The sequence below is a fragment of the Lagopus leucura genome, unplaced genomic scaffold (assembly GCF_019238085.1).
Source record: "Lagopus leucura isolate 7727_CA_CO unplaced genomic scaffold, USGS_WTPT01 Super-Scaffold_702, whole genome shotgun sequence".
In the NCBI taxonomy this organism is placed as follows: Eukaryota; Metazoa; Chordata; class Aves; order Galliformes; family Phasianidae; genus Lagopus; species Lagopus leucura.
Window position 1 is genome coordinate 7,245 of NW_024962254.1, and position 22,593 is coordinate 29,837.

Sequence of the window (22,593 nt, forward strand, 5' to 3'; positions counted from 1 at the left end):
AGAGCGAGCGACGTCAATCAAAACTGCCGCCTTCCAATCAGCAACCTCTCCTTCCGGTGTCGTCCCGCCTACCGGAAGTCGGCTCGCCAATCGGCGCCGGGTCCCGTTCCAACGGTTTGACAGAGGCAGCGGAGAGAGGTGCTGATTGACGTGGCTCTCGACCTATCACAATTCAAAAGCTCTCCCGGCCTCCCGCCTCGTTGGAGCGCTGACCAATGAGCGGGCACGCAGGCCACTAGCTCCCGCCTCCTCCTCGCCCGCCCCTCAGCACTGCGGTAATATGGCTCCGTAGCGAGCGGCCCAGCTTAGTGCTGCTGCCGCCATTAACCCTTGGGTGTCCGGCGGCGGGGGGGCGGCCCGGCGGGCTCAGGCGCTGCCCGGCCGTTGCTCTGCCGTGAGGATGAGCTCGGCCGCCGGCCCCGCCGCCCTACCTCCGGGCTCCGCCACCAGGGCCTTGCATGTGGAGCTGCCCTCGCAGCAGGTAGGGCGGGCTGGGGGCTCCTGAAGGGACGGAAGGGTAGGAGGGGGGGAATGAAGGGGCTCTGAGGGAAAGTGAGGGCTCTGTGAGGTGTATGGCGTTCCCTTCAGTTGAGGTTGGGGCTGCACTGAGGTGAAGGGGGAATTCCTGAGGTGTGGGGGTCCCTTGAGGTGAAAGGTGGGATCTCTGAATTGTGGGGTTCCCTGGATGTGAAAGAGGGACTCCTCTGGGTTGTAGGGTCCCTTGAGATGAAGGGGAGCTTTCAGGAGAGGTGGTCTTCTCTTGGGGTGAAGAGGGCTTCTCTGAGGTGTGAGGATCCCTTGAGGTGGAGGGAGGGTTCTCTGGGGTGTGGGGCCTCCTCGAGGGTGCACGGGGGTCTCCTGTGAGGTGTGGGGCCCCCTTGAGGTGAATGAGGGACTCCTATGAGGGATGGGCTCCTTCCTTGAGGTGCTTGGGAGTCTCTTGTGAGGGTTGGGGCTCTCTTAAGCTGAATGGAGATCTCCTGTGAAGGATGGTGTCCCCTGGAGGTGCATGGAGGTCTCCTGTGAGGATTGGGGCCCCCTTGGGGTGAATGAGGGACTCATGTAACAGTTGAGGTTCCCTTGAGGTGCATGGGGGTCTCCTGTGAGGATTGGGGCTTCCTTGGGATGGATGGGGGTCTCCTGTGAAGGATGGGCTTCCCTTGAGGTGCATGGGGGTCTCCTGTGAGGATTGGGGCCCCGTTGGGGTGAATGAGAGACTCATGTAATGGTTGAGGTTCCCTTGAGGTGCATGGGAGACTCCTGTGGGGGTTGGGGCTCCCTTGGGATGAATGGGGGTCTCCTATGAAGGATAGTGTCCCCTTGAGGTTCATGGAGGTCTCCTGTGAGGATTGGGGCTCCGTTGGGATGAATGGGGGTCTCCCGTGAGGGTTGGGGCTCCCTTGGGATGAATGGGGGTCTCCTGTGAGGGTTGGGGCTCTCTTAAGCTGAATGGAGATCTCCTGTGAAGGATGGTGTCCTCTTGAGGTGCATGGGGGTCTCCTGTGAGGGATGGACTTCCCTTGAGGTGATCACTGAGAGGCTTTCCGAGTCCTGTGATATTCCCTTGAGGTGATGGGGTGGCATCCTGAGGTATGGGGGTCCCTTTGGTGAAGGGAGCCTCCTATGGACTGTGTGGTACCTTGAGATGAAGGGGGGTTCTGCCTGAGGTGTGGGGATCCCTTGGAATGAAGAGGTGGGGCTCCTCAAAACGATGAGACCATCCCCAAGGTGTCGGAGTGGAGTTCCCTGCAGGATGGAGGTGCCCTAAAGGCAATCCCTGAGCTGACACAGAGATGTTCCTGAGTTGTGGGGTTTTTAGGGCTGTTCCTTTGGGCTGCAGATGGGAGTGTGAGGTCCCCTTTGCATGGGGTCTGTGCCTATATCAGAGAGCTGAGGGTGTTTTCTTTATATAGATGCTTTGTACAGACAGGAGCTGGGACTTGCAATATGCTAACACCCAGATAAATTGGCTTTTATTTTGGGCTAACTGGGGGGGGGAGCAGTGAGGTGCCCACTTGTGCCGTGCCTTTTAGCGAGGTGGAGGCTGAGCACAGCTCAAGAGTATATTCCAAAAAGCAGTGAAATGTTCCCCCCCCCCATCACATCCTTCCTCCAGCAAACTGTTTTTCCTGTTTGCTGATGTTTGGCTTTTGGTTTACTGGGCAACCATCCTGCTTACATGACTGGTTTAATTTTGGAGTGCGTTAGGCTCAGGGTTAAGTGAGGTAGTCCAGGCTCTGCAGGAGGGTTTAGCAATCTGTATCAAACAGTCTGTGTCCTTTTCCCCTCCTGCATGGCTTTTGTTGTATGGTTCCCATCAGCTTCAAGAGTGTTGCTGGGAGGGGAATAACAACATCCGTGCCTTTGGTTTCCTTTAGAAGCACTTCACGATGTGATTCTACACTGGAAGTTTTGGTTCAGTGTCTCTGTGCTGAAGTAGGCACGTGATCTGAATGGCTTCAGCTTTGTGCTCCCAGGTGTTAAAATGAAGCAGCGTGAGGGGGGGGAGGAATCAAGAGATGTCAGCTTGAAAATGAAGCTGTAACTGCTGCAGGGGTAAGAGGGCAGAGTGGAGACGGCTGTTGGCCACAGGAGCAGAGCGAGCACCGACTCTGAAGCGTGGGCCTGTTGTGTGTTAACGAAGGAGAAGATTGGTTTTGTTTTGGATGATCTTTGCAGGCTGCTGAGGGCCGCTCAGGAGATCACATTCAGCCCTTTCTCCCTGCTAAATCTTTGCTTCTTTCCCAAGCTTGTGCGAGAACCAGGCGAACGCTGCAGGGAGAAAGCCTGAGTTATTAGTCATTGGGCTTCATTTGTGAAAGTGAGACCAAAACAGCCTGTTCTTTTTTTTTTCTCTGGTAGCAGAAAGGTTTGTTGGAGTTTATAGGAACAGAAACTCCATCTTCAATTACAGGCTGTTGCAGTCAGGTAAATATTTGGTTTATGAGGGGTGCCTGTGTAGAAATGTAGCAAGACTTGTAGCAAGTCTGAGACGAAGTCTGAAGCCTTGTTTTGCTGTGTGCTCTGCAGGTACCCAGAGAGTGTATCTGTGTGCTGTGTCAGTGCTTGCCATCAAATCAAGGAGCTCTGAAGCTGCAGCCTGATATGCTGGTAGCAAATCATCCATTCACTGCATTATCTGAGCACAGAAGCCTGTTGCTGAATTGCACAGCGCTTTGCCTCCGAGGGGCCATCATCCTGCAGGTGTTTTGCTGCAGGAAGAAGGAAAGGAAAAGTCATTTAAGTTTATTGCAGCACCTGGATAATGCAGAAATCTGTCTGATCTGGGTATGGTGCTGCGTGGCACGGGGTAATTGTTTTGTACCTGCTGGCACATAACGCGGTGCAGTGATGTGTTGCAGCAGGCAGTGCTGTGCAGAACACCCAGTGCTGTGTTTTTTGAGTTCCGAGGATTTGGAAGGCGTTCTGAGTCACGGTTGTAAATCCCCCTGAAGAAGAACATGCTTCAAATCTGTGAGCTTGAGGGGAATGCTGCCTGAGGTGTCAAAGGTATGGGTTTACTCTTACCATAGAGTCATAAAGTGGCTTGGGTTGGAGGGACCTCAAGGATCACGAAGCTCCAACCTCCCTGCTGCAGGCAGGGCCACCAACCTCCCCATTTCATAGCAGCCCAGGCTGCCCAGGGCCCCATCCAACCTGGCCTTGAACACCTCCAGGGATGGACGGGGCATCACAGCCTCTCTGGGCAGCTGTTCCAGCACCTCACCACTCTCACAGCACACAACTTCCCCCTGACATCCAACCTCCATCTGCCCTCCCTCAACTTCAAACCATTTCCCCTTGTCCTGCTGTCATCTCCCCTTTCCAAGAGCTGACTCCCCTCCTGTCTGCAGGCTCCCTTTAGGTACTGCAGGCTGCACTGAGGTCACCCTGCAGCTTCTCTTCTCCATGCTGAACAAGCCCAGCTCCCTCAGCCTGTCTTTGCAGGGAGGTGTTGCAGCCCCCTGATCATCTCTGTGGCTCCTCTGGCCCCTCTCCAACAGCTCCCTGTCTCTCTTGTACTGGGGGCTCCAGCCCTGGGCGCAGTGCTGCAGGTGGGGCCAAGAGCAGAGCAGAGGGGGGCGATCACCTCCCTGTCCCTGCTGGCCACCCCTTTGCTGATGAAGCCCAGGATCCCTTTTGCTTTCTGAGCTGCTACTTCAAAGCATTGATTTCTTCTTCATCATCTCTTCGTGATGCAAGGAAGCCCAGCGTGTCATGAAAACTTTCCAGTCCTCTTGTTGTATGCAGTTCAAAGGAATGGGGGCGGGGGACCTGAACCTCTCAAACTTCATAATCTAGAGAGAAGATTTTGCTATAACAATGTGGTTTAAGCATAGAGAGGCCAGTCACACTGCAGTCAAATGATTCGTTGGATGTTATTCTGCTAATTGCTGGCCTAAACAGCTGTCATGTGTGGCTGCTCAGAGACAGCAGGCCCAGTCAGTCTTCTTGGGCTTCCAGCACTTCAAACTTCTCCTTCAAGAGGAAATGGATGAACTTTTCCTATCAGTTCCAACATCAGTCCAAAGCTTTTGATGGTCTGTGAGACGGTGTTTGAAGACCTGCAATCCTGATCCTGGGTGGGCTGCTGTGCACCAACTGTGCTGATGCATTAATATTTGGGAATTGTAGGGAAAAAAACTGTGTGTGTGTGTGAAATATACACTGAAGGGGGTGTTGTCATACACACAAAGCGATTTCCAGTCTGTGGTTCAGGTCTACGTCTGTGTTCTGTTACCTGTCTTGCTAATCAGCATGTGAGTCATCTGGAGGTGTGGTTGCTTTTGGGTGGAGTATCTCAGAAATAAGGGATAGAGCCATTTTTAGAAAGTGATAAAAAGGTCCCCTGTTCTATTAGCGTGATAAAGATGAATTATGGAGGGTGGGGGAGGAGGGCAAGCAAAAACACAGTGTGGGTTCTGGTGCAATAGAGGAGTGGAATGTGTAACAGCTCAGTGCTGCTTTGGCTCGGATGGAATAGCGCTTCAGAAGTGCTGCCTCACTCCCAGGTGATGTGACTGCACACCAGCCATCAGCTGCTTGAATATCTGCCAGTTGGAAGGTTGAAAGCTTGCTCTGTTCGTGCTGCTCGTTTTACTGCCCTGACTGATGATCAGGTGTTCTTCTGAAGATCAGCTGCAACTCACTTCCAAATTAGAGGGAGAAAGCAACGTGTGATGCTTGCACTGTACCTAAGATGTTTCCCTGTAATGGGGCTAAGCAGCTCTTCCGTATTTAGAAAGAGAGATGGAGTAAAAGCCATCTGTTACAGACACTAACATGAGATGTGTGTCTGCACGGCCACAAATGCTGTTACGCATGCAGCTAACCCAGTATCTTTTGTTTTTCAGCTCAGAGATGTCTGTTGTCAGATGGGGAGAGTTTCTTTGGATGGAGCAGCAAAGCGTTCAGCCACAAAGCAGGCGCGTGGCGTTGAGCTAAACTTTGCAAGGATGTTCTCTGGCCTCTGTTTGCTTCCAGTTTGGGACCTGTAACCATTTGGAGTTGGGTGGGTTTGAAGTGCCTGAGTGCTCAGCATACGAGCTTGAGTCTGAGAGCAGTTCAGGGCTCATAGGACTGAGGTTAGAGGTGGGTGAGCCTCGTGGGGCTTCCTTGTACCAGCTAAAAGTACCAGCTAAACTCCAGCTAAGTGCAGAGCATCCTCTTTCTTTGTACCCAGTGCTGCTGTGGACTTGTCAGGCTGGATGCACACCACGTTCATGAGCTGCACGTTGGGATTTCCAGCAGCTGAGTGAAACAGTGCTGTGGCCAGTGTGTCTTTTCTGTCATCCCATTCTGTTATCCCCACCCCATCCTTGTTAGACAGGCAAAACTCCCTGGTTTTCAGTACTGAAGATGAAAACCACACTTAGGAAGAGAAAAACTGCAGTTGGCCATATAAAACGTTGCAGCTGAACCCTAAGTGGTCAAAAGAAAATCCCTCCGAAGGTTCTTAGAATGAGAAACCACGTGGTAATCTTTTTTTTTAATCCATAACCTGGTTGCAGCCTGGTTGCAGTCCTCATTGCAGCCTATCAATACCTGAAGGGAACCTACACCCAGGAGGGGAGTAAACTCTTCAAAAGGGCTGACAATAGCAGGACTAGGGGAAATGGATCCGAGTTGAAGGAGGGAAGATTGAGGTTGGATGTTAGGGGGAAGTTCTTTACTAGGAGAGTGGTTAGGCCCTGGAACGGGCTGCCCAGGGAGGTTGTGGATGCCCCGTCCTTGGATGTGTTCAAGGCCAGGTTGGACGGGGTCCTGGGCAACCTGATCTGAATGTGTATGTTTGGTGGCCCTGCTAGGCAGGGGGGTTGGAACTACATGATCCTTGGGGTCCCTTCCAACCTGGGTGATTCTGTGATTCTGTTGCTTGTAATGGAAATAGAGTGAATTCCAAGGCTGTGAAGGTCCCTTTCAGGTTTGTACCCTCCCTCCGTAGTTCTTACAGTGAAGAAATGGGCAGCTCTATGAGAAATCTTGTCCCTGAGCTACGTGATGGCTGCACATCTACCAGTTTTTCAGCTAAAAGAATGTTGCCAAAAGCATCTTTTTTTTTTTTTTTTGGAAGCAGCTCTGTAACAGCTGTTGTTACACCTTCCACTGAGCAACGTGAAAACGAATCTGCCTCTTCAGTGCTTTGCTTCCTCTTTCCTACCAACTGCGCTGGGGAAGATGTGAGCAGAGGATGGAAAGTGTTGCCTTCGAGCGTTGCTTTCACTTCTCTTTGGTTTGTGCTGCCTCCAGTCCTGTGTCAGTGTTTGGAGAACTGCTCCATCAAAGCGCTGCAGGAGCGATGCAGTGATGGATGCTGCACTTCCTCCAGCTTCTGGTGTTTGTTGGAGGCATCCCACTTAGGGGGGAATAGTTGCAGTGACTGGAAGTGCAGCCCAAAAGGTTGGCTGTTAATCTGGTGGTGGGTTTTTTGGCTTTCTGCAGTGCTTCCCAAGCAGTGCAGGAGTGTTTCCTGGACTGAATGATCTCTAGGTATCTCAGAGAGCTGTAATAAATCGATTTTGATGCTTTATTTGGGGTATAGAGGGGATGGAGGGTGTTTGGGTGACGTTCTTAACTGAGTGAAGGGAAGGTCGTGTTGGTGACTGAAGGCTCATTCCAAATTTAGGAAGAGATGCTTACTGCTCTGCTCTTGGTTTGTCACCCAGTAAGATCATAGACATTAATATGCTTCAGGTTAATATTAATCAGCACATATGCTTTGTTTGTGTAACGTGGCACTTGCCTAAAATCAAGGGGTTCTGGGAGGTCAGAAGTGCCTTTGGTTTGGTTTCGTTGGCACTTTATTCCACAAAGCACTTCTTGGATTCCATGTGTTGTTTGGTTTGCTGGGGTCGTTCCCATAGCTAATAAGGACTAATGCTGTGTTGCCAGAGGTGATGGTAAGAGGCTTAAGGGACTCCTCTGAGCTGTCTGCTACAATGTGCTCCTTGTTAATGAGCTGGGGCTTGCATCTCTTCCTCTCTTTGCATCATTCCCTCTTGCATCAAAGAAGCAGTTATGGGTTATTTACTCCTCTTGCAAGGGACTGAATATTTGTCTATACACACTCAGGAAAAATGACAGTAAGGATGGATAGCATTTCTAGCTGCTGCTTCCAAGTCTTTGCCTGAAGACTTTTTAGGCTGTTTCATCTTCCTGCATTGGTGAGCACAGATCAGTTCAGGGTGTGCAAGGAAGAAGGGTGAAGATGCAGAGGACTTTGTGAAGCGTGGATGCTCTGAGCTCACCCCACGTATTGATTCTGTTCTTTGATGTCTCCTTGGTTTGTTGTTGTGCCACAGACTGGCACATTTTGTTGAATGTAACCTTGACTTCAGATGTTGCTGTTCTTCAGTTCCCTGTTCAGATAATGAGACTCCACGCTAAGTGCAGTTTTTCTCTTGGTTGTGTCTCCGTGGGCCATCTCGAATCCAAAGGCTTTGCTTACTCTTCCTCCTTTGCTTTCTCCCTGCATCGCTTACAGAAGCTTCAGTGTCCTTTGGACAAAGTCTTTGTGCTGCCTGCCCTCGTAGAGCCTCTCAGTGCAGAAACAGGAGGAGCTGTGGCAGAGGATGAATCCCTGGAAGCCTTTATTGAGCTACAGCATGCTCAGGTGAAACTTCAGAGGTCCATTTTCCACCTCAAGTTCAAAAGCCTCCCATGTGTGTAACTGTAAAAGAAAGGAAGAGCCTTCCTTTAAGGAACTGTGAGCTAAAATCCACAGTTATGTCTGCGGTTTTTTCCTTCAGTTGCCTCTTTAGAAGCACGAGAGAAGCAGGACAACGTGCATTTTTAAACTGTTGCCAGAAAGCAGTTATTTGCTCAATAGTTATTTGCTTACTAACCTGCTATTGAATCCCATTGTTTGTCCTGAGTACATTAAGATAAAAGGATGCAGCTATAAGGACATCCACAAATGACTCGTTGACCTACTGATGGCTATGCAGCCTTAACACCTTCAAGGGCATGCTGAAAAGGCATTAAAACAGAATTCCAGCAGTCCCTTGTGGCACCTCCTATGAAATTGCCATTAAATGCTTCTGCTTTTCTTTTGAGGCAGGTCTGAAATCGTGTGCGATCCTCTTGACCCAGAGCTGTCGTAAGATGAGCTGTGGAAAGTCAGTGTTTCACTGCAAAGCTTGGATGTAAATCATCCTAGCAAGTGTGTGAATAGCAATACAAGCATTTTCTCATCCTTCCTTAAGTGCTGTAAGCAGTGGTTTTAACAGCAGTGCCTCTCAATAGTATTTAAACTTTCCTCTGCATGCTCCCTTGCTGTTAAAGGCTTTGAATGCCGCAGGATGGTGGACCAGCTTTTCTGTGAGGAGTCCCAGTTTTATTGGAGTGCTTTGCATCAGATCACACCCAATCAGGTAACTGAGGCAGCGTGAAAATTACCTGAAGTTGAATGAAGTGTGAGTTCTTGTCTCCTGTTTGACTTCCAGCAAGTCAAGTCACGTGGCTGATAGTATTAAAGCTGGTAGAGGTAAGTGAAAGCAGGCAGGCGGTGAAAATCCAGGGAAATAGACAGTTGCCATATCAAGTTGCTGTGATAATTACTAAAGCTCGTTAGCTAAGTGAAGTTTTTCAATAGACTTCATACAACTTGGCATCTCTGCCTTTTTACATTGACCAGCCATCACCTGAGTGCTGAGAGCTGCACAAGCATCCAGGGACCCAGGTTTTGCAAGCTGAGTTCTGTTGAGTTGGAAACAACTGGAATTGCTGCAGTGGCGTTTGTGTTGCTCACTGTAATCTTTGCCCCCTGCTTTAATGTTGAAATAGCTGGAGGGATTTTGCTTGCATTCTTTCCGAGTCACTATAGGTCATCAGGCAAGCCAGGAGACTGGGAAAGCTGTGTGGAACCAGGCTCTGTACCAGCTTGTGCAGAGCTCAGCTGCACAATCCAGAAAGGAAAGCTCACCACTCCCATAGCACAGAACTTCTCCCTGTCATCCAACCTCAATCTTCCCCCCCTTCAACTTCAAACCATTTCCCCTTGTCCTGCTGTTTTCTACCCTTGTGAAGAGTTGGGCTCCCCTCCTGTTCATAGGGGTTGCAAAGTCAGCCCACTGTCTTTCTCCTGTTAACATCATTCATACTTGAACATATCTGCCATTTTTTTCTGGGGTCATTCGGTTCCTGTAAGAGAACAACAAAGTGGCTGAGATGGAACAGGGAGTTCTGACTCTTTTTCTTGTTTTTGCTGCCCATTATGTGACCTTGGGCAAATACTTCAGAAATGTCAGGAATGCTTCAGGCTCCTCCAGGTAGGCACTGTTCTCTGGGTGGCTCAGGGAGAGCTTACTGCAAGAAGTAGCTTTGATGGCTGCACGTTTGCCTTTGCCTTTCACAGTGTGTTTTAGATATGAGCAGGATTTCTTCTGAGGGGAAATGACTGGATCTCTTCCCTCAGTTTGTGCCCACTTGTTTTCAAGGTAGGTGGAAACACTGAAGTTTTCATGTCAGTCATTGTAGGGGTGTTACATGGCAATTGCTTTTACACACTTGGACTGGCAGTTAAATGATAACAGGCCTACCATGTGATTTCACTGCTTCATTCATCTTTGGAAGTGAAATGCTATCGAGTGAAATGCATATTTGGCTTATCTAAAGCTTATCCTGAGCTATCAGCTCATCAGCACAGCTGGCCTGTTCTAAGGTATGTGACTCATAAAGTTGACAAAGCATTTACCACATGTATCTTTTTTTTTCTTTTCCTTTTAGCACCTGTATTTTGTTCTTTAAACCAGGCTTTATGGAATGGCTGCTGTGATTGCAGAGCATCTCAGCTTTATGGGTTTCCCTTCTTGTGTTGAGGAGTTCCTGGTAGTGTTTATAAACACATAAATAACCAAACTTATCTCTAATGAGAAGCGACAGCTTTCTTTCCACTTCACCTGAGAGAAAAAGGAAATGAAACTCAGGCTTATTTGCAGCTGTTGTATTTGGGGTGAAGTGTGATGGGTTACTTCTCTATAAGAAGTAGCTTTTGCACTTGGAAAGGGGGCTGGTGCCTGACCACAGCCTGCTTTTCCCTTTGCTTGTAGAGGTGCTGGGCTGTACATGGCTGTGCCCATGTCTGGAGCTGGTGGTTTCACTTCAGCATTCAGCTGCTTGTCCCTGCACCAGCCACGCTGTGCACCGTGCTGAGAAACTGGGCTGGTGAAACTAAGCCAGCCAAACAGAGCAGCTGCAAGGCCTTCGTGCGGAGTTTCGGTGCCTGGTTGAATGGTCTGTTGGATTTGCTTCTGTAGCCGTTGGTCTGCTGGCTAAAACTTTAATTATCTTTGGCTGGGTGAGGTTAACGAGCTCTGGATGCTGCTGCCGTAGAGTTCTGAGGCATCATAGGATGGCGTGGGTTGGAAGGGAGCTCAAGGATCACGAAGCTCCAACCCCCTACCACAGGCAGGGCCACCAACCTCCCCATCTCACAGCAGCCCAGGCTGCCCAGGGCCCCATCCAACCTGGCCTTGAACACCTCCAGGGATGGACGGGGCATCACAGCCTCTCTGGGCAGCTGTTCCAGCACCTCACCACTCTCACAGCACACAACTTCCCCCCGACATCCAGCCTCAATCTTCCCTCCTTCAACTCCAAACCGTTTCCCCTTGTCCTGCTGTTATCTCTCCTTCCCAAGAGTTGATTCCCCTCCTGTCTGCAGGCTTCCTTTAGGTACTGCAGGCTGCACTGAGGTCACCCTGCAGCTTCTCTTCTCCAGGCTGAACAAGGATGTACCACGTTATTCTGACTTCCACAGTGAAGATGTGGTGGACAAGTAGAAAGTTTATTTTCAGTGTCTGAATCCCTCTCTCTTTATTATCTCATACTTAGGGGCATTAAACAAGGAAGTTGTCTGTGTGATTGGAAGCCCGTTCCCTGCATGATGGGCTGACTGGGACAGAAGGGAGGAAGAGCAAAGGCCACACTGGAGGTTGAAATTGTGTTCTCACAGCCCAAAACAGAACATTCCCCTTCCAACTGGTTTGTAAGCAGTGAGACCTGAGGTTTTTACAATGAATTCCAGACTTGGGGTGCAAACAAGTCACAAAACACAGATAAGAACTTGGCTGTGCTCCCTGAGATGCAAGTGCAGGTCACGATGCTCTGGAGCTTGTGAAACAGAAGAGGAAAAACTTGTTTGACTTTGCTTGAGGGTGAATTCATTGTAGCATATTACTTCAACCTGTCACGCAATTAGCTTGTAATCCAAAAAGGAACTGGAGAAAGTTGCCCTTCTTGTCAAGAACTGCTCTCTGGTTTAGTTTCTTTGTTTTTTATTAATTGGGAAGCGTGCTTGGTCGGTGGTTGACTTGTATGCTGCTGAAGCTGGGAGGTTTGAAACCTTGGCATCTTTCTTAAGGCACATCGGGGCGGCTGTGTTTCTCTGGTCGAACTACCCAGGAAACTGCACAGCTTTAAGAGCAGGTTTAATGGATGACTTCCATGTAGGTCTGTAACGAAACATTCTTGCTGTCATCATTCTCAATGCCAATTTCTGACCAAAAGGACTGTGTACTCTTGCAATTAAGACTTACTTTACATTGTGTGCACAGCCCAGGGAAGTGGCCGTCCTGTGACCTTTCTTGGCATCCCGTGGTCCCATCCTGTGGTTCATCCCATGATGAACCATTCTATGATCCTGTCCCAGGCTGCTCTTGAAGTCTGATAAATGAGCTTAGCAGAAATGAGGCTGAAGCTTCATTTGTGCTTTTGAGTCTGCCACGTGAATAGAAATTGAATATTCTTTCAGTGTTAGTTTTCCTTCCATTGTAAGTGCATTCCTGTAGGATTAAGTGAGAACTTTAAAGCATGGTGTTGTCGTTCCAAACCCAATAATGACTCTTGTTCAAAACCTTTTAGGACTGACTGCATACAGGCAAGCTTTGGGTGGGCCAAAAAGGGTGGCAGCCACTCACTGGCATCCCTAGGGAAGGGAGGCAAGGCAGTGGGGGAGTGGGTTTTGTAATGGAAGATTGATGAGAACGTTGTTTATGGGTGCTGAGTTCACTTGACTCTCTGTTATGCATGCGCTGGCTTGAAAGAGGAAGCAAAACCAAGCAGTAACTTCAGAAACAAAACTGCTTTGAGTAGTTAATGATAACCTAGGAAGGATAATTTTCCCTCAGTTTCTGGATGTGTATCTCTGTTGTGTTCTGCTTTTTATTTAGGGGTGCTGCAGCAGTTCCCAGGGTTGCTGTGACTGCAGGGAGCCTCATTCAGCCCATGACGATGGCAGTAGTTTGTTGGAGCTCCTTGTCTTCTAATTCCTCTCAGGCAAGCTTCAGGCTTGGCCCTGTTTCCAATGTGATGATGCAGAACACTGGGTGATACGCTGCTCTTCTGTGCCAACACTGTTGTGTGTTCTGGGAAGTGATAGTTGGAGTGATTTAGATGTGTGGAGTGAAAGTTATGCACAGGACATGAGGAAGAGTAGCATGTCCTGTGCCTCACTTTTGCTTCAGCTGAGCCCATGCAGGCTGGCTGCTGCTCATCCAGGCCACTCATGATGGCTTAACTGAATGCTTATTGTTAACGCCAGGTTTCTGCCAAAAAAAAAAAAGTTTTTTTTTTTTTTTTTACAAATCATTAAAATGCATATGTGATGATAAGAAAAGCTTCAGCTCAATCTGAAGTTCCTGGAACTATTCCTTATTTCCTTGTGTTTTGTAGCGCCGGCTTCGCCACCTTCGGAATATTGCTGCACGTAACATCATCAGTAAGAATGGTTATCGCCTCTTGGACACGTACTTCACTCTCCACCTGTGTGATAACACCAAGATATACAAAGGTAATCAGCCTTCGTGTCAACTTTCTCACCAAGTATTCTTTTAGGACCCTGGCTTTGTATTCTTTTTTGCCTCATCAACCTGCTGCCACTACTCGCATCGTTTCTATGAGCAGCAGAAGAGCACTCTTTACTTTCCTGAACTTCATAAAAGCCTTGGAGGAAGCATGCAAGGAAGCAAAGCAGATGGGGTAGAGCCTCTTTAAATAAAACCTGTTGTTGTTGCTCTCCTTTCTCTCAGCTTAAACTTTGAGTTTAAGGAGTTCAGAAACTTACAGTTTCACAGGAAAGCTAAAGCTTCTGGACACCAGTTATTTTCCTGAGCATAACCCAGCACTTGATTCCACTTGGTTCCACTTCCCAAAATACTCTTGTCAGCCAATGGCAAGAAACATCCATTCATCTGTTCTGCTTTCAACACTTGTGAACGTTAGAACTCGTTCCTAGTGCTTTGCTTCCCATTGCAATCAATAGTTCCTCCTTATGGAGAGAAGATTTTTATCTTCTCTTTGGCTCTATCAACAGCTGGAGCTTTGGAAGTGAGTTCTGTTACACCCAGGCTTTAATTTGAGGTCTCTGTCTGAAGGTTGTATAACGTGAGCCTGCTGCACGGGCTTCTGTGATGGTTGTTTGAACCTGGCATGGAACGTTCTGGGTTGTCAAAGATATTTTTTTCCTTCCATTTTAGTCAACTGAGAGGTTTTCTATGAAGTCTGTGCTTCAGCCTCTGGTGCTGTCTGCTTAAACACTCTTCTTTTGGCTGGAAGAGCCAAGGGCTGTGTGTCCAACGAAGGCCAGGGTTCTTGGTACCTCTGAGGCTCTCTTCAAAGCATCTGGAACAGCTCTCCCTTGCTCTTCAGGAATGTAGTGCAATCACTTGATCCCTTCTGCCCTCCTCCAGGAAGGTGTTAAATAACAAACCAGTCCAATGGGAAATGGCAACCAAATCCTGTAAATTACTGGCCCATGTTCTTTTCCCAGAAACCAAAGGCACGGGAGCATCTTGGTTACGATGATGAAACGTTACTAATGACTCCTAATAATTCAGTGAGTTCTCTTGCTTAAAAGAGTTGGCTGCACTTCGAAGTCTTTCTTAGCAGTGTGTTCCCGACAGGTTACACCCATTAGCATTTCTATTTCAAGAGTGTTACTTGTTTTGGCTTTTTGTTTCAAATGTGAAGATTTCTGTTGGTGTTTAAGCTAATCTAAAAGGTGTCTTTCACTCATTTTTCTTTAGAATTTTATAAGAGTGAAGTGATCAAGAACTCTCTGGTAAGTCATTTTCATATAAAAGAAACTCGTTTCTTTTGACACTGTGCATTTGCCACAGCATATAAATTCCTCAGCTGCACACTGTGACTCTTCAAACATGTATTAAGACTCTTAATTCCTTTTAGGAGCATCGTGTTCTCCTCCTCCTCCTCAGGTTCTGTTCACAAAAGTTGGAACAGTGAGTTCAGAACAGTAGATCTGCAGGTTTGTTTTCACGGCTGAGGAACAAAGATGAGTTGGTACCTCTGCACATGGGACTAAACCCTCCCAGGGCCACTTTGATGTGAGAACTCTTTGGTGTCCAGGTTAAGCTTTACAACAGATAGCTATTTCAAATGCTGAGGACACCAAACTGGCAAAGTTTATTTGTTAATCATGTTTTAACATCATAATATGATGTTAATCATATTTTTATTGGTCTCAGACACTTCTTTCGTTGTCACAAAGCTGTGTGTGTCATACCTAAGATCTGTTTACAGCTCAGCTCTTCCAAGGGTTGCCATCAGCATCAGTTGAGGAGGAGGAGGATGTGAACAAACCTGTAAATAAATTATGCCAGCTTAATTACTGGGGAATAGGTCAGAGCTTCAGTTCAGCTTCTGCAATGAAAGCTATAGTTTGGTTTTCAGAAGCTAAATTATGTGGAAAACAACACTGAAAACAACACTGCATCCACTTTACGAGTGCTTGATTTGGCTGAACTCCGTTATTGAAGTAATTGTTCAGAGCCTTTAATAGCTTGGTAAAAGCTGAAAGGCTGCCGTTCACGATGAAATGCTTTTGTGTTAAAATCCTTGTTTGCATGAAGTGCTACATTCAAGTATCGTGCTTAGAGGTCAGGACTGTCAGCTTCAGTACCTCTCATCTCCCTTTGAATGCCGACAGAATCCAACCTGGAGGAGTTTGGACTTTGGAATAATGCCTGATCGTCTCGATACGTCTGTCTCGTGTTTCGTTGTGAGGATCTGGGGTGGCAAGAAGGAGCACTTCCAGCTTCTGATCGAATGGAAGGTCAATCTGGATGGATTGAAGTACTTGGGACAGCAGGTATAGCAAAAACAGTTTTTCTTCTACTTCAGGTTTAAAGAATTGTAACAGCTAGGTGAGGAAACAGAGGTTATTAATGCGTGGTGAGTCGGTCTTGGTAGCAGCCAACAGCTCTCACTGAGCTCCCCTCACTCAGTGGTAGGTTGGGAATGGTCAGGAGAGCAAGAGTGAGGAAAAACTCATGGGTGGGTTGGGATGAAGACAATTTAATAAATGAGAGCAAAGAAAGAAGAGAGGAAGGAGGGTGAAAAACAATGCAGGGTGCAGAAGCAGTCACTCAGCACCTCCCACCAGAGATCTGATGCCCAGCCAGTCCTTCAGCAACAGCTGCCTTGGACAGAATAACTTGTTTGTGTTTCTGAGCGTGGTGTTGCACCAAAAGAAGCTCTGGCCACTCAAATCAGAATCCCAGAATCCCAGAATCCAGTCCAACCATCTCATCACCATTGCCACCACAAGCACCAAACCACATCTCGCAGCTCCTCATCCAGGCGCCTCCTGAACGCTGCCTGGGACGGCGACTCCCCCACCTCCCTGGGCAGCCATTGCACTGCCTGACCACTCTCTGAGAGAAACAGTTCTGCCTCATGTCCAACCTAAATCTCTGATACAACTTGCAGCCATTACCCTGTGTGCTGCTCATTGCCTGGGAGAAGAGGCCAAACCCCTCTTCCCCACAGCCTCCCTCCATGCAGTTGCAGAGTGCAGTCAGGTCTCCCCTGAGCTCCTCTTCTCACCCTCAACAATCCCAGCTCCCTCAGCTCCTCAGCAGCCCTGTGCTCCACACCCCTCACCATTTCGCTGCCCTTCTCTGCACGCTGCAGGGCCTCAACATCTTTCCTGCAGTGAGGAGCCCAAAACTGAACCCAGCCCTCGAGGTGCGGCCTCAGCAGAGCTGAGTGCAGGGGATGCTCACCTCCCTGCTCTGCTGGCCATTCCTCATGCAGCCCAGGCTGCCGTTGGCCCTCTTGGCCACCTGGGCACACTGCTGGCTCCTGTTCAGCCCAGCACCAACCAACACCCCCTGGTCCTTCTCTTTTCGACATTCATCCAACCACTCATCCCCAAGCCTATAATGCTGCATGGGGTTGTTGTGCCCAAACAACACTTGGACCCGGCACTTGCCCTCATTGAACCTCATCCCATTCACCTCAGCCCAGCGGTTCAGCCTGTCTAAATCCCTCTGAAGGGCCTCCCTACCCTCAGGCAGATCCACACCACCTCCCACCTTCCAAGGGACGTGGCTGAACGTACTCAGCAACAGTTGTGAAGGATGTGATATAAATGCTTTTTCTGTAGTTAAATTCAGTTTGCTGTCAGGTTTCTTCTTCTGAATTTACAGAGGCTGAAAAACTGTGTTTCATCATCAAGGCTTATGCTCAGCTGCAGTGCAGAGCCATAGGAAGTTGGCCTTAAAGTCATTTGTTTTCTTTTCTTACAGATACATGCAAGAAACCCAAATGAGATTATTTTTGGTCTCAATGATGGTTATTATGGAGCTTCGTATGAGCAGAAGGTGAGGATATCATTTACTTGTTCAGCTTGTCAGTACTGGCAATGAGCTGAAATTCAATTTCTAGACTGAAATTTTCATGCTTGGATGCTCGAAACATTAAAATATCTTGGTTTTGAGAAGGAATATTTTCTTGACACGATGCATTGGGACTGCTGCTTCTGTTGCTTGTACATTTGAGCTGTTCATGCAAGACTTAGAGCTTACCAAAGACCTAAGGAGTCCTGGTTACTGAAAATAAGCTTTGATGCTCTGTCCCTCGAGGCAGGCATTTCATTCAAACTTAAAGCATCTTGAAAGTGATGAGACTAATTTTGGTCTTTTTTTTTTTTAAAAAAAAAAAGCATTTTTCTCTTTATTTTTGTTGTCCTTCCTTGTAGTTTATTCTTGCTGCAAGAGCTAGAAGCTTTTGTTGCCCTGCTCTGGCTTCTTCTGGTCAGCTCCTCAACCAAAGTATGCTGTATAATACACACCTCCTGCATGCAACTCACTTGTCTGCAGTTCAAGCCAAACTAATTGGCACTGACTCTTCCTGTAGCATTGAGAAGCTGTGTGTACCTGAGGAATATTTCTATTCTTAACAGTTAATCCATAGCTTTAATGCTGGATATTCTGAATATGAAGCAGCCTCACTTTGGTGGGTGTACTAGCTACTATTACCAAGCACTACCTAAAACCTTTAGGAAGGGATGCTTTCTGTCAGGAGCCTGTCCCTGTAGAATCTGCATGTGATACCTTTCCCCTTTGGCAACGTCAGTGTTCTCTGATTTCTGAGGGTGTTTCTTCATTTTTATCTTCTTGTTCACTTACACTGGAGCTTACAAAGCCTTCTGACTGCAGATGTGTCCAGATGCCATTCTGCAGGTCTGCTGCAAACCTCTTGCAGCACTCAGTGCTGGCAGTGTCCTGTTAGTACACATCTCCTTAGGAATCATGATAATAGTGTTCTCCTAACTCAGTTTCTCCCATTTTGCTTCAAAGAATCCCTATTTATTTAACGATCCTTTGAACTGCTGTTGAAACAGCCAGGCTAGATCTATAAATTCTTACAATAACATGTGTTTTATTGAAGGGGAGAGTAAATATTTATGATTCTGAATGTCCTTTTCATTAAAGAAGTCTGCTGAGCCAAAGGAAGGGAACTGTTGGAATGAAACATTCTGGAGGCTTCTTATCCAACTCTGTTTCAAAACATGTTATAGATTTACAGCTGATCCATGAGATGCATGCTCCCATCTCCTATCTTGCCAACTCCTCTGTGACAAAAGAGGGGGGAGCCTGGAAGCTACTGCTGCAGAGCAATCTGAAGTAGGACAGGAACATTAAGTGCTGCCACGATTGTTTTTCTTGATTAAAGCTGGCAGCTTGCTGATCAAATTGATAGACACAAACAGTAAGAGCAGTGTGCCCACGTGAGCTCAATGGACAGCTTTGAACTCAAAGCACTGGAAATTTACATCTTTGATACGTGATGCACGTCAGCTGTTGTTTTAGAACCTTCCAGCCCGCTTTCCTGCAAGGTAACCTTCAAAATACATCTTTGTGCTCAGAATTCTTGCTCTGTATGAATCTTCTGTGCTGTAAATTGGGGAAACAGAAAGCTGTAGCACTGCATTGGTAGAGAAATGTGAGGCTTACAGCTCAGTGTCAGAACAGATGTGCTCTGCAGGCTGCTTTGTCCCTGCTCACGTCTGATTCTCCACAGAGTTGTACTTCCAACTTCTGCTGCTGTTGGAGGCTTTGGTTGGTTGTTTTGGTAGCACTGTAGTGACTTTCTTAAAACCATCTTTCTCCTCTGCCTTCCTGGCTTTCAGACTTTTTTCCAACCCTTGGATTCTTGTTGCTAACTGACCCTTAACACTTTCCCTTTGTTCTTGCAGTCATAGCTTTTCAACTAAGTGCATTTAGGGAAGCGGGGATGGCTTTCACTCAATGACTGTTGATTCCTTAAAGAAATAACAGCAGAGCCAGTAAGTGCAGCTCTAGGTAACTCAAAGCATTTAGCAGTGCTGAGGGATAAGATGGACAGAAGACAGTTATTTTCTTCAGGCTTTACTGAGCTGCAGCTCTCTTTCCAACAATCAAGCAGTAAGACTTTCTCTCTTTAGAGTACATAGTTTACATCAGCAAGGTACAAACCCTGCATCTACCTTTTTTTTTCCCTCTAATGCAGCTGGATCTCAGCCATGTTACAGAAATAAAGCCTTTGTGTGCTTGTTGTAAGTACATGTGCCTGTATCTGTAATATGTACTGCAGCAGAGAAGCAGACAACTCTGCTTCTGAAGAGCAAGCCTATTCAGTAACTAAGCTTGAAACCTTTCCTTTGCCCAGAGATGTGGTGGGTGCCCCAAACCTGAAGACATTTGGAGGCTCTGAGCACCTGATGGAGCTGTGTGTGTCCCTGTTCATTGCAGGGGAATTGGACCAGATGGCCTTTATAGGTCCCCTCCAGCTCTAAGGATTCTGACTATTCTGTGTCCTGCAAATTACCTCAGAGTAGAGCAGGTTGTGTAGAGCACTCTGTCTGTTTTATTGGGCATTTCTTTTCAATCTTTTTGTCTTATGGGGGTGAAAAGAGAAGGCTACAACGTGCTACTGGGCTGAGCTCTTCTCATCCTGCAGCCAGGTGATCCCAGGCTGCTTCACTTGTTCTCTGGAGAGCTGTGTGCCTTGCTTTTGGAAGGCACTGTTTCTTGAAACAAGATCAACTTTGTGGTTGAAAAACGCTTCCAGTTTTCCACCTAGTTGATTCAGGGTTTAAGCCAATTTCAACATGTGGTACCAAAAGTCTTGAGAATGGGAATGAGGAGCAGAGGTGGCTGCTGATAGGGTGCCTCTGTTGCAGTGTGGTGCTTAATGTGACATGCAGATCTTCAGATTATTTAGGTGGAACCTTACATCTGGCAGAAAGGGATGGCTGCTGTGTGGCCTGTGGCTCTTGCAGCTTTGTAGGTGTTGAAACTCAGCTGCACTTAAAAACCTTCTATATGAGAACAGCCTGTTGAGGCAGGTATAGAATATATAAATAGGGCTTCTTGCAGTTGTATCACCTTCTATTTTAGCGTACTTTCTCTACTTGAAATGAATATTCATGACTTTCTTTTTTTTCCCTGCGGTCTTTCAAGTTTCTGGCAGTGCTGCTGGATTGTTGGACCTGTTTACAGCTTGCTTTGTCCTGTGAAGAAACAGCTCAGAGACATTGTGCCATTTGACAGCACTTGTGTGGCTACACCTGATAGGGAGAAGTTTGCTATCACACCTTTCCAGAGTGAAGAACTGCCTGTTGGATTGTGTTGTTCTGGCTTTGTTGCTCTGTTAAGAATGACACAGTTACTATAACTTCCAGAAAGCATTCTGTATCTGGAAAACTTCAGATTTGATCTTTTAAGCATCTTTTAAGTGAAAGGAGGGCTTCATCAGTCAAAAAAAATACACTGTGTCTAGAAAACTATGTTAATGACACTGTGTTAATGACCTATATCATTGTATAGTTAAGTATAGTTGCAGCCCAGGCTTGAGCTGCCACTGTTGCCTTCTTGAATGTGTTCTACCAACAGAATGTAAGCTTGTATGAAGGTGCATTTAAAACATTAAATTCAAGATTATCTGATGTGCATTAAGACAAGCTTGTAGTCCAGATGGAAGCATTTTTGATGTCTGACTGTTCTTTCTTTGCCTTAAGGATCACTCAGGTACCCTGAAGAACAGCCTTCTCCAGGTGGATCAGAACTGCGTTCGTAACTCTTACGATGTCTTCTCTTTGCTTAGGTAAGGATGTTGAAAATACTCTATCAAGCCATTTTAGCTTTTTCAAAGCATATAGAAAGAGCTTTTCCAAGTATGGAATCCATCTTCTTTGGCTTAGATGTGTTAGGGGTTTATCTGGGCAGGGTGGATGTACTGCTGGTGGCGAGGAGATGAGCCTTGATGCATCTTTCTTGCTGTCCTTGCTGCTAACGATGAATGCTTGAGCACAGTGATGTTGAACTGCCTGCAGAGCTTGCCTGTGGACTGCCTTGCAAGCGTTGAAATCATGAAGCTTTTCTGGTAGGGAGTTTCTATGGAAAGCCCTTTGTTTTCCTCAACAAAATGAAAACTGTTCTAAAGGGATTTAAAGAATGGCATCGAAGCACCTTGCTAAAACTTTCTTGGTTAGCATGGATGCCACAGTTGGGACAAAATAGCTGCACAGCTGCTTTGTTTCTGTTGAACTATCCAACTGTACCTGTGTTTTTTGCATAATCCTCCCATGTAATCCAGAAGATAGCTGCTTGAGATGCAGTTGTTCTGGTGTGCAGTATAGAACCAGTGCTATACCTGCCCACTTTTGGTTGGTGACTCTCTGCTGGTGGAAAAACATGGGATGTGGGTATGAATGTTGCCAAAACGGCCTTTTTCAGACCTGTTTTAATGCAGCAGTTCAAGAATATCAGCCGTGGGGGGGTATAACAGAGGGTTTGTAAACTCTGCAGTTGGATTTGAGGAGTAAGCTGCGTTTAAAAGGTGTCTTACAAGGCAGCTTGTGAGCTCTGGTTCTGTAGCAATAACAGCAGGCAAACGAGATCCTTCAGAAGCAAATGCTGAGCGTGCTGTCGGAGGCGATGGGGAAAACATTTGGCTTCGTGCTGTGGAAGTTGTCGTTTGGTAGCGTTGGCAGTAGGTGTCACTGTTGTCTGCGGGAAGGGGTGGCCTTAAACCTGAAGGGAAGGTAGGAACAGTTAACTCTGGGTTGTCGTTATTTTTACGAGCTCTCTTAAAATTGGCGTGCTGCTGCTTGACTCTCTGAAACACTGCAACTAAAGGCTGCCTACCAGACTTGTGCCTTCTGTACAAAACAACCAGAGGGGTTGTTGGGAAGCTCTGGTTACGTTCAGGCACAGTCCATGGGAAGAAAACTCTTATACTAATTGATGTTAAACCTTGGTTAAACAGAAGAAAATGTGTCCTGGTCATGCATTTTTTTTTTTCTTCCCTTATTTGCTTGTGAGTCACAATGCAGAAGAAGAAACAGTTGGTTTTGGACTTGATGGACAGCAGCCCTGCTGCTAATATGTATCAGTGGGTTCTGCATGCTTCATCAGGCAGTACTGCGTTGCCTCGTTGCAGAAGTTGACATTCACAACTGCTGGCCTTTCTACCTGCTTCCCTCCTAGTGGGAAAATTCCTTGGGAACTGAGGCAAAGTTCTGTGCAGACCCAGATCCTCCCTGTTACCTCGTGCATGAAGTCAGGTTTTCTTACAGATCTGCTTTCTCTATTGCTGCTTCCCCGTGACACCTCACTCAAAAGACTGATGGTAGCATTTATTCCTTGCTGATCACCTCCAGTCTCTGTTTGACAGCTGTGCTATTTCTCCTACTGGGAAGTCTGGTTTGCCACCTCTTCCAGGAGTCCAGGCCTGAACAACCAGCCTATAAACTCTTTCCAAAGATGGTTTTTGTGAGCACGTTCCTCCTAGAAGCAGAAGAGAGGT

At 47.2% G+C, this 22,593-nt stretch overlaps 1 protein-coding gene across 2 annotated transcripts in view; it reads left to right on the forward strand.

Moving 5' to 3' along the window:
• The first annotated feature begins 399 nt into the window (after nucleotides 1–399).
• Nucleotides 400–22,593, forward strand: part of UVRAG (UV radiation resistance associated) — a 60,400-nt gene continuing 38,206 nt past the window's right edge. For both annotated transcript variants that reach the window (XM_042862532.1, XM_042862531.1), the window contains exons 1-6: nucleotides 400–481; nucleotides 13,174–13,291; nucleotides 14,526–14,560; nucleotides 15,446–15,607; nucleotides 17,049–17,123; nucleotides 20,804–20,889. In XM_042862532.1, coding sequence (XP_042718466.1) covers nucleotides 401–481; nucleotides 13,174–13,291; nucleotides 14,526–14,560; nucleotides 15,446–15,607; nucleotides 17,049–17,123; nucleotides 20,804–20,889 — 557 coding nt within the window. In that variant the 5' untranslated portion in view covers nucleotide 400. The remainder of the gene's footprint in view (nucleotides 482–13,173; nucleotides 13,292–14,525; nucleotides 14,561–15,445; nucleotides 15,608–17,048; nucleotides 17,124–20,803; nucleotides 20,890–22,593) is intronic.